Here is a 12,514-nt window from a genome sequence, read left to right on the forward strand (position 1 = left end):
TCGTTCTCCAATTTAATACTCACAAAATCCTGGGATGAGGTCCTCTTTGTTCCATGTAGGCATCCACTATTGGCAAAATAACAAATGTACTTTTGCATAGTCGTGACGACATTGACAGGGTCACTTCCAGCCACTGTCCTATGCAGTGAATGAGGACGCACTGATTGACTGAGACTGCTGCTGGTTATAGATGTGGAGGGAGGACACACATTTTATTTAAAATGATTTAAAAAATGTCTTTGCTTTTTAACTTAACAAAGCCTCACAGATCAATATGATCTGTGCAGTATTGTGGGTAAGAACGCCTGCCACAGACAGGTCTATAGTTTCTGTGGGTTTCCCATCGTTTAACTGTCAGTTTTTGGACGGTTCTAAAACCGACCATTAGTAAATTTGCGGATCCTATACTTGTCTATTTAAAATAATCGATATTCGGTCCCATCTTCTATTGCTGTTTAAAATCAGGTTTTTCTGTAAATTAATAAAGGATCCGCAAATTAATCTGTAAATTAATAAAGGCAAATCTGTAAGATTTGCCTTTATTAAATCTCTGTTATGCAAATCCAATGGAAAATTTCAGGAAAACCCACAATCGTTGATTAGTAAATTCACGCCTTGGACTTCTGTTTCAGGGGAGTTTCTATAATGGGTGCAGGGCACACCCTGCACCCATATTTTTAATATTTACCACCCCGCCGCCGTAGTCCTACGTTGGTGCCAGTATTAGCGCTGTAAAAATTGCCTAGAAAATGGCCACCGCGCAACGCTATACTGGTTATCGTGAAGCTCATACATCGATGTGTCTGAACTTGTGGTTGGACTGCCGTAGTCTTCTTTGTTTGGTCACAGCGAGTGGAAGATCTTCGTAAGTTTCGTCATGGTGGATGAGGAAGACTTGTCTGTGAGATAACGTCAGAGATGTGTAATTTAATTTTGTGTTAAACTTAGAAAAAGCGGAAATGAAACTCAAGAAATATTACGGCAAGCATACGGTGGAGAAACAGTTAGCCGTGCGGCAATATTTTGGTGATGGATGCACTTCTATGAGGGTAATACGTGAGTGACTGACGAAGCGCGTCCTGGGAGACCATCCACCAGGGTTACAGATGAAAAAATTGCCAAAGCTGCGGAGATGTTGCAAAATGACAGAAGGTTAACTTTACGCAAACTTTCGACTTCACTTGGCATCTCATTCGAACGGGTTCAGCATATTGTGACAAAGGAACTGAACATGCATTGCATGTGTACCAGGTGGGTACCCAGAAATCTCACAGAAGAGCAGATGCGACGACAAGTTGAAATGTGCCAGGACACCATTCAAATGTCGGAGAGGATACCTGATTTCCTTACATCGATTGTGACGTTTCACGAATCTTGGATTTGTCATTATTATCTGGAATCCAAACAACAGTCCAGTGTATGGAAACACGCAAATGTGCCTCCGCCCAAAAAATTCTGTGTGATTCCTTTGGCGTGTAAAGTCATGCTTCTACTGTTCTTTGATGCGCACGGTATGATCCTACAGCACTGGTTTCCCTGTGGAAAGACAATTAATAGTGACTACTATGCAATCCGTCCTGAAAACCCATTTGTGTGGAGCCATGAGGACGAAAAAGACCACATTTGCTGAAGAAATTGTGTTTTTTGCAGCACTGACTGAAATTAATGGGACATCACTGGAACACCCTCCATATAGCCCGGACTTAACACCCTGTGATTTCTGGGCATTCCCAACCCTGAAGAAACAACTGCGCGGAAAGAAGTTCTCAACAGATGATGAAGTGAAAAATGTCACAGCTGCAACACTAAAAGTGATGTCACAAAACAGTCTACTGCACGTCTTTGAATTGTTGTTGAAACGGTGCAAAACATTTATTGATTGTTAAGGATGCTACTTTGAAAAAGAAAAATGTTCAGAACATGTGGAGTCATCTGGGGCTGTATTTATTAGATCACCGGACGATATGCCGTCAGTCTACATGCCAACGGTTCATGCATGACACGGGACTTAAGATAGGCATCGAAATACTGATCTTAATCCTGACGCCGGAATCCTGACAGACGCCATCCCGAACAAGGTAAGTCCGGGGCATCTTAGGAGTTAGCCACAGGGTGTGAGGGTTAGGTTTAGGCACCCCCGGGGGGACTTAGGGTTAGGCACCCCCCTGGGATGGTTAGGGTTAGGCTAGGGAAAGGGGAGGGGTTAGGCACCCCCCAGGTTTGAGGCGTGGGAAGGGCGGGTTTGGGTTAGGCACCACCCCGGTAGTTTTAGGGTTAGGGACCACTAAGGGAGGGCTAGGATACCTACCAGCCGGCGTTAGGATCTCCTCCTGTCGGGCTTCCACATTCGGGATTTGATTTCAATCCCATTGCATTATCTGATTCTGAATTTAAAAAATCAGTCCCATTACTTTTCAGTCATCCCTTGTACATTGTGATTGTCATCTTGAAGCATCACAATAGTATAAAGAAAATATAGTTTGCAATGAAACTAATTGCAACATATATAATAATGTAACATTCTGAATAATCCTTTGTTCTCTTTTGATTCTTCTTGTGCGTCTGTTTTGTTACTCTTTACAAATTAATGAAAACAAGTCTTTGTGCAATTTTTCTTCCACAGAAAATATGAGTATGTAATCTTAGTCTTGAAGTAGAGGTGCTTCTATCAAATCTGGGAATGCCTATTATACTGTAGTTCCATTGTTTTTAAGGCCTACACATTGCAATTATTTTGACAAACAATAGAAGCTTATTTGGTCATCTCGCTAATCTACCATTTCATTGTTTCCCAAATAAAGTACAGTTCTGCTTTAAAGGGCAGAAAGTTGGCTTCTTAAACAGGGCTATCCCTGGTTATCCTTCCTGTGGCGGGATTTGCTTACTCTTCTGAATCAGGCCCTAGATCTGAGAGGCATGCAATATTTTATGCCCTCTTCTCCTAGATTGCAGCTCACAACCCCTTCTATTAAGATTGCAGATCACAACCCCTTTTGTTATTTAATGAAATGAATGGGAGATTTTTAAAGAGTGCAATTGGATCAAATTAGTTTTTGTCTGCGATTTATTCTTATTTTTTTGAGGGGGGGGAGTGGTTGGGGCAATTTACTATCCACCTGACAAAATCTCAAAAACATTACGATCTTCAAATACAACTCGCTGCACATAGCCATCCCAATTTATTTTAATGATTTGAATACAAATCATCAGATTTTTTAAGCTGTGGTCTCACAAACCAGCACCAAACCTGCCGGAATAAAGTCACCAGAAAAGAGTGCAAGCAGTGTCAGTGGCCAAGTGGGCAATAGTATATGTAAAGTATTGAATAGAGGCAGCAATGTTTTTGTTTTCATTGGGACCATATTACTTCTTGTGCACTCTTGTTTCATGCTGTGTCAGCATGCATATTACAAATGTTGAATACGACTTAATTAGACAATACAAATGTTACATATAGCCCTTATTAGGTTCTGGCCGGACAGGTAGCAATCTCACCTGCCACATATATTTTCTGTGAGTTTGGCTTTTAAACCCACTGCATATATTTGGAGATTTGCATCATATACATCCAAACCACTGTTTCATAAATGTGATGGCTTGAAGGACAAAATCAAAAGTGATTCATGGTTGATTTGAACTTGTAGCCAAATCCATATCAATTCCTCCTGAGGCATGCACCCCTTTTACTTTCCTATATCAGTGGCTTACGGCATCTGAAAAAATGTATCAGTAAAGAAGAGTTTTATTTGTTTAAATTGGAGCTGAAAATTTACCAAATTGGACTAATAGAAACTATAATGATATTTTACTTCTTGCCCTCGTCAATTTTTACAACTGGCTAGGGTAACATTATTTTTTTTTTTTACAAAATTAATTTTGAATTTTACAAAAATAAAGTACAACAATATGTGCATGGGCTAGAAAAATATTTGAAATATTACAAAAACAAATATACAGAATAGTAAAGTATCAAAAAGACACATATAGCAATAAACCAATCTGAAAACAGATGAAATATAGAAGTGTAAAGATTGCTATATATCATAGCACATATTCAAAATAGACTGTAAATAATGGTACAAATACAAAAGAGAAAAAATAATAAACTAGTAGGAAACAGAAAAACACACAGAAGAGAGAAGGGAAAAATTAAGAGAGAAGAAAAAGAGGAAGAATAAGATGGGGGACAGGATAAGTAGGAAGGAGGCTGAATCCGGGTCTATATTGTATATTGGAAAAACTTGAATAAAAGTCGCCATAGTAAAATGGAGAGAAAATAAACAATAACTAATATAAGTTAAATGTGAATGTTAGAGTAAGAGGTTCGAAAAGCCTGAGGGCAGGGTCACATGTGGCGTGGTGCTGTTATATGTGAACCAGTCACACCAAACCATAAGGAACTTAGGAGAGGTATTGTGGAGATAAGTTGATATTTTCTCCATGGCTGCAACGTGCCAAATTTTATTTATACATTGTTGGTGAGGAGGAGGGTCAATATCTATCCAGTGTCTTGAATTTAGACATCGAGCTGCATTTAAAATATGTGAAGAGAGCTTATCAGCACGTTTGCCAGTGTAACATTTTAAGTAGACATAGGGGTATATTTACTAAAGTGCAGTTTTATAGAAGTGGAGACGTTACATATAGTAACCATTCAGATTCTACTTATCATTTATCTAGCACCTTCTAGAAGATAATAGCTAGAATCTGATTGGTTGCGATGGGTAACATCTCCATTTCTTTAAACCCGCACTTCAGTAAATATACCCCATAAACTATGTACAATAACTGACAATTACTTAATACCCCACTGTCACATAGTGAGGTCTTAAGTAATTGTCAGTTATTGTAGTATTGGTCAAGGCCAGTATATGCTACACGTCTACTGTACTGAACACGTATGAATACACTCATACATTATTATTTATGACACAAACAATACCTCATCTTCCTTCCTACTTGTGATGCCAATATTATCTCGATTGCACGTGTTTTCCCATTGTACTTGTATTTATAGCAATTCATGAAAAAAAAATGGATAACTTGCATTTCTGTTTTATTTCTGAAATCTATTTGTTATGTTATGAAAAGACTGTTCCACTATTCTTCCCTGTCCTTTAATACGATTTTGCTCTTTCCTTCCCTTTCCCGTGTACTTTGGCTGAATAAGACACCGTTTGTTCTTAGGCTGATCCATTAATACCGGTGATGATCTCTTATCTGCTTCAAATGTTTGAATTATTGATCCTGTACTAAGAAAAGCACATATTGTTGTCATTACAGAAACACTTTCCTCCTGCTGATTAGTTACATGTCACTGGGCTGACAGCTCACTTTTTTTCCAAGAGGTTAAATGCAAATCTAGCAAATTGGCAGAATGGAAGAAACAGTGTTCCCATTGGGTTGTTCTGCTTTTCGTGACAGTTGTTTCTTTTCAGCTCTTATATGTACCTCGTGACATAATCATTATTTATGAGATTGTCCTGCTCTTTTGTATAAGAATATTTAAGCATTCCAAGAACTGCATCGTCAACAGGAAGACTGAAAAAAAATTCTTTTTTTATGGAATTTTTATTATTATTTAGTTTCCAGAGTGACAGCGTCCCCTCCGATCACTAAAACTACAGGAAAAACGGTTGCTGAAGAACCCAAATCAGGTACTGTTTTCCACTATATATAACCAGAAACATATATTTCTAAAATGTATTTTGCACTTAAATATAAATAATAATCTTCCATATCTCTTTAGGATTTTTCCCTTAACATTATAAAGAAACATATATTTTATTCTTACTTTTGTATTGTATTTAACTGTTGCATGTTAATATATTGAAATAATTGCAGATTTAACTACAGCTACAATTGACGTAATTGACTTAATGTTTTTGACTATCAAGTTGTCAAGTAAATACTATGCTTTTTCTCAAATGGTTATTTTTGTAGTTTTTGTTTACTGTTGACGGATTTGTCTTAACTTTACAGGGAAGCTAACCCATCTATTTTGTTGTTAATGTCTGATCTTTTTATGCCCTTTAAATGTTTTTATAAATTAAATTCTACATTTCTGTGGCAGTAACAAGCCATCCTATTGTAGAATCTCTCACTCCAGATTCGTCAGCCGCTACCCTAGAATGGGTCAGAGCGACCATGGGTAACATTATTTCCATGATTGTTGCCACATTCTCCTTTGCACAGTTTATTTGGTTCATTAAACAAGTAACTTGTCTTTCTAGGAAACCATGGCTGAACTTTGTCATTCCTTCTGATTCATTTATTGTATTCCACAACAATGTATTCTCTCTATCCTTTCTGACTTCTTTTCTTTGTTCATTTAGAAATCATTCATCAGCCAATGATCGCACTGTGCTGCATGTTGAAATCACCCTTTTTCCATTTTCTAGCACTCCAGCATTGCTTTAGTCTACAGATGACCTGTTACATTGTGAGCAGCAATTGTAGAAAATAAATGCTGTTTTTATCGTTCTCTCTTCATTTTGAAATCCTAATTTCTGTTTGTTTTTTCTTCTGTTTATAATAACCAAAACATGATTCAAAGTAAACATTATAACAACATACCCTGAATGTATTTTTTAATATATTGGTACATTACTTTCAATTCATACCAATATGATGATTTCTAACTATTTTTTTAATGTTTTTTTTATTGCGAATGTTGAAAATAAAGCTGTTTGTACTGCTATCCCATCACATTTATAATTCTTCAGGAGAATCCTGCTCATCATATTAGTGACATGTTTCAGAGGTGGACCCTGTGTCGATTTCGGTCCCAATCGGCCAATGTTATCAGTCTGCACATGCGTCCCAATGGTTACCGCCAGGGGACGCACAACAAATTTGTTTGTAGATAGAGACATTTTCAATGTGCGTTCCTAGGTGGTTACAGGGGTGGTTGTCTAGCTAGATGCAGGCTTGTCGTAGACAAGCGACTGCGTCTTTTTTCGTAGTTGCACTAGCATCGGTGGCTATGTTTCGAATGACATTTTGAGCCCTCATAGGGCTTCTCTAATGTCTAATCGATGTGTGTCCGTTGGTGCAATCTATTATGCAAATAGGCAGATTTCAGTTAGTCTCTGAGCGAATCCCACCAGCTGCGGCGTTAACATAAAGACACAATCTACTGCTTAAAAAAAGCAGTCGTGGCTGAATTAGCTTCCACCTCTCAATCAGGCCCTAGGTTACACCCCCCTTCCATCTGCTAGCTATGACTCACAGTACAACTCTCAGTACAACAAACATCGCAGCCTTTGTGACTACAGATTTGTTGATGAAACAGTGGATAAACTCAGGAAGACAGTTATTGTAATGGTGCAGAGCATCTAATAATTTTAAATGTAGTTTGTTTTACTATCAGAAAAACTGATTGATCTAAATGGTTCACAAACATTTTATTATCGAATGGATGGCTTCAAGATGAGTTGTGGGCTCTCCATTGCTAATTCAGACATTTAACTTTACTCTGAAATGTACAAAAATCTAAATTTTCAATGCACTTTTAGTTATACAGTAGTTTTCCATTTCTTGATCTACAAGCTTACTATTTTCATATTGATAACAGTATTTTTATACCATGTAATTGTAGATGATTTGCTACTTGGAAGTCATGTTTTATTTAATATTGTATTGATTTTCATCACCAGTACATTCAAAATTGTATATTGAATTTTCATTTTTTTAGAGTTAGTTTGCACTTTTTTTACCAGTGCAGTTATCAATGAAACCAAAATATTTTTCAAATGTAATATTATTACAAACACTTGCTATTTCTATTTGCCATCCTGTGAAGACTTCTTTATGACAATGGTAACCTCGTATAACTGAGTTACATTAGAAAAGTCTGTAGGTCGAGAAATTAGATTTATTTTTTTTTGCCTTGGCAATAACTGCTCAAATTTTCAAATGTAGGATTAGAATTGAGTTGTGACAGGCTGGTATAATTCCTAGTAAAAAAAAAAAAAAAGTTTCCTATAAACCACTAGATTCTTTCAATTTACTCCACTATAAAGAATGAGTTGGTTGAAAATTAGTAAAATATTTTGTGTTAGGACCCATAAAATGACACATTTCCAACCACATTGTATAAATCTGGCCAAACACTTCTATGCAACAAAAATATTATAGCATTCCAGTGCAGCCACAATCAATTCAGGCTGGATTATCTTCATTCCATCAATAACCCTTTTGTTTCACATGTAGAAAACAAGTTTTCTCCACAAAGAAATACGTCGCTATGAATTATATTTTTATGATTCCATTTCATTCATTTTCTATTTTTGTTGGCATTGGAAAACCCAAACAAGTCTTATTATGTGTGGTTATCCATACAGATATGTTTGTTTTTTGTCTATTAAACCTAAGTCAACTGTAGTCAACACACTACTATTTATACAATATTCTCTATGTTTAGCAAATGCTTCTGAATATCATTAGAAAGCATACTTTTAGTTTTAACTGTACTTAATAGATGCTTTTTCATGTTTCCAGTATTTTAATTATATATATGCTTTTGAGTCTTAATGCATGAGCAGCAAATATGTGTGCATGTATTTTCACACATCTTTTTTTGTTTCAAATTGTAAGATTTTGTGTGGTCTTTTTGGTGTTCTGTGCTGCACACCACATTCCAGGATCTGATGGCTAACATAAAATGCCTATATATTAACTTATGTTAAGTGATGTACCTTAACTCATTTCCTTGGTTTCACTTCAATAAGCATGTATGATATATGTTTTGTACGATCTGCATGGATTAGTGAAGGACATAATCTAGTTCCCCTGTGTCTACAGTAATTCATGGCAGCATACCTGTGCCTAATGTACCAAACTGACTCTTCCTTTGTACCCACAGTAACTCATCCCTATAGTCAAGTAAATAATATGCCAGCTGAGCCTTCTGTCACCTATGGACAGTCAACTCTTTCGGGTAATAACACCTTGGTGTATTGTACAATATTCCTGCTATCCTAAGCACTGTATATAAATATTTTTAAGCATTACTTTATCTAATTTTTCTGTAACATATTCTTTCCAGATGCAGGTACAAATAGGAATATGTTTTAATAATAACATCATGCACCCATGATGTAGTGATTACAGTTCCTTTGTCAATTCTTCCTATTACCTTACATTGAGTAGTTTACATTACTATTGTCTTACTGACATTTTTGGTTTGTTCTGAGTGATCAAAAGTTGTTTATATTAGTGTCTTGTATTCTGTAATGCTGATTATACATACGAAGGATTCCAATTGGAGAAGATCCAGCTGTTCAATGCTTGTACCGAGCAGCTACTGTAGATGTCTGCTGGTGTGGTCAGAAGATGGCTGTATACATAGGCCAATAGCAGTCATCTACAGTCACCTTCCGACTGCATTTACCTACATGTGCAATAATACTCCAACTGATTTCAGTCAGATTATATTCGGTTATGGGGTCCACACAAGCTGTGATATTAGGCCAATAGCCCTATCCCACATTAGATATTACAGTGTGTGTGGCCAGGGCTGCCACCAAAAATTGTGGGGCCCAGTACTGATAAGGGGAGCACAAGGCAGAGAAGGCTGGAGTAGGGGGGAGGCACAGGGGAGGGAAGGCTGACTAGAGTATGTTAAGTGACACCGGTACACCAGTAATCAAGCGTCAAGCGTAATTTTTTTTCTCTGCTATGAAACAGAGTACCCGCTGATTTTTTTCGTGGTAGTAATGTATACTTTTTTTAAGCACCCCAAAAAAAATAGGATCCCTAATGTCGATGGAACCTAGCGTTTTTAATTCTATTAGAAAAACATGCATTTTTGCCATAACGCAAAACATGAGGCAGATAAAGGAATTTGGTTTGGATTTTTGGATTTGGGAGGAAAAGTTACCTTAGGGGTCCAAATTTTGTGGTGATTCCCTAATAAACACCTTGATACTTCAAATAAACTGGATAAAGAAGCCGCGATTAATAAATTATTTAATAGATTGAAAAATCAATATTTAATCAACTAATTGTCAGACAGTTGAGATATTTGGCAGAAATAGTTGTTTTGACATCCTCTCTTAACTAAAAAAATTTTCATAGAAATCTGAGATGGGTGGTGGGCATTTCATTTTATTGGGGGTGATCTGATGTGGAATGACCCAAAGAATAGTAAACTAAGGGCCTGATTCAGTAAATATTGCTATTGCGGTTACAATTATGATTATGCACGCAGTCTCATTGTGAAGATATGCTAATGTCTGCGATCGCAATACCACACGCAGCCTAACAAAAGGACGCCCATTTTACCTAACACACATCCGTAATGTTTAGCAAGACTGCGAAACCATTGGTAACATCAATTACAATTGGAGCCTCACGCACACAAGGTCAGACCTTACTCAGAAATTGATAACCTTATCGCACGCAGTGAAAGCCCAAGCTGCGTATGGCATCGCAATGGCTAATTTATGCACAGCCGTGCAACTGCGTTCAAACGCACTGGCACGCCTGCGTTTCGCCGACCACCCCCTGTCACTATACCCAAACAAAGTCCTGATCGCAGTGGCTGGTTTGCGCACACGCACTGCGATGCATACGCATGAGAAGGAATGCACCCATCGGCTGATTGCATGCGTAATCACAGTTGCGATCCTTCCTGAATCAGGCCCTATATGCTGTAATTGCTTTTGGACTGCCATTGGATAGCTGGTACACTTGTATGTGTCAGTGTGCAGCAAGCATGATTAACTGCTGTCTTGTATGTGTCAGTGTGCAGCAAGTATGAATAACTGCTGTATGTCAATAATTCTAATCTGTAAAGAAATAGAATCATATATACGACAGGTCCTATTATCCAACATAAATCACAGGGGTTTATTAATTTGTAATTACATTTTTCACAGTGTTCCATAGAATTACAGTTGTTGGTTCACTGACATCACTGAAACCCAAGATCCTGTTGTTGAAGAGAACTTGAATGAATATCCTTCTACTCCTGTTACATATTTCTGTAATGTAATTGCAGTTGAATGTAAAATTAAAATATACTCACTGTCAAAAATTAGAAAGTGATGAAAACATGCATAGCATGATACTAATCACTAAAGAGCGTACTTGAAGGTTTTTTGCTTGTTTTTTAGTATTTTTAATATTTTTAATGTCTTCTTTATTTGATGTTGATGGAAGACAAGGTGAATAAAAGGCAGTGTACAATCGTAGAAAGGAAAAAATAAAGAAGAATACGGGAATGGAATAAACAAGGTGCAGTTACTTTATAAACCACATGTTCATATAAATAAAAACATAATGTAGACATCAGTTACCAGCTAGATAAGATATGTATCGCAAGAGTCTCTAATCCTGAGCAAAAGTAAATGGATTGAAGTATATGCCTCATCTTGTTAAGACCGTTTATTGAAATCACTTATTAATATTGTCATCATCCAGGATCTGTACCAACATATCAGTGGATATAATTGGTATTGCCCTATCACGCTCATCAACGTGGATCGACTCGTCTCCAGAGTATTTTCTCCTCGTTACTCACGGAACACCAATCAGATTATTAAGGGTTGCCATTCAGTGAACGGCATATGTCTGCTATAGCAGCACTGACGGTATCTTTTTTTTTACCTTTACCTCAGCCCATTCTAATATGCTGCTCAGCCTGGATGCTCAAAGGGTCTTTCGTCTCTTGACCTTCTCTCCATGAAGTCCTGTCTCGTTGTGGCTTTGGCACAGAGGGACTTGATTAAGTTTTTTCTACAACACTTCGGGTACCTCACTCCTTGTTAATGGTTTACAGGATGAGAAGGTAGAGGTGTCTCATGTTATGAGACAGGACTGCACCCCACCCCGGCTTCTCTTTAATTTGGACCTGGATCCTATGCTGAGAGTCATTCAGTCTTGGGGGGATTTTGGATTGGAGACTGGTCTATTAAAATTTCAGCTTTCATTGATGACATTTTATTATATCTCTCCAATCCTAAAGAATCCCTATGCCCCATAAATTAAACAATTTAGTTTGGCTTGGGTTTTGGGTTAAGTTTGAGAAGTCCTCTGTGCTACTGCTTAAAAGTGGCAGTACCTGACCTTCATGGGCACAAACTGTTGATCTACGATGGGCCAAGCATTCCATACTCTACATACCAAAGATGTTTCTCACCTTTATGCAGTTAATATCTCTGTGGCCATTTGTCATCTTAGCACTGAACTGGTGGGTTGGAAACGTCTTACTGATGTGTCCTCATGTTGCTGCAGTCACGTCAAACAGCCCCTCTCAGCGCACCAGGGCCCGTATGACTTATTTGCATTCGCATTGCAATGCGACTAAGACGCACTAGGGACTGCACAGAGTATTTGATATCTGTGACACTTGTATATCTATGTGTGACTGAGTCTGAGTCTGTATATGAAGTGCTCTGATGCAGAGGTTGCTGCATTTTTCCCACACCAAGTTCCATTGTGCTTTATTTAAAGACTCACGCACCACATGGCTAGATGTATGGGAACACATCTGTAGGTTATAGTTTAT

General features: G+C 37.6%; 1 protein-coding gene across 8 annotated transcripts in view; it reads left to right on the forward strand.

Moving 5' to 3' along the window:
* ABI3BP (ABI family member 3 binding protein) overlaps window positions 1-12,514 on the forward strand; it is a 515,514-nt gene that overhangs the window by 303,091 nt on the left and 199,909 nt on the right. For 7 of the 8 annotated variants that reach the window (XM_088481142.1, XM_088481145.1, XM_088481144.1 and 4 more), the window contains exons 10-11: window positions 5,586-5,657; window positions 8,867-8,941. In XM_088481142.1, the coding sequence (XP_088337268.1) occupies window positions 5,586-5,657; window positions 8,867-8,941 (147 nt within the window). The remainder of the gene's footprint in view (window positions 1-5,585; window positions 5,658-8,866; window positions 8,942-12,514) is intronic. The other variant, XM_088481148.1, reaches the window with a different exon arrangement.

The sequence above is a fragment of the Taudactylus pleione genome, unplaced genomic scaffold, assembly GCF_031769625.1.
Source record: "Taudactylus pleione unplaced genomic scaffold, aTauple2 ptg000265l, whole genome shotgun sequence".
In the NCBI taxonomy this organism is placed as follows: Eukaryota; Metazoa; Chordata; class Amphibia; order Anura; family Myobatrachidae; genus Taudactylus; species Taudactylus pleione.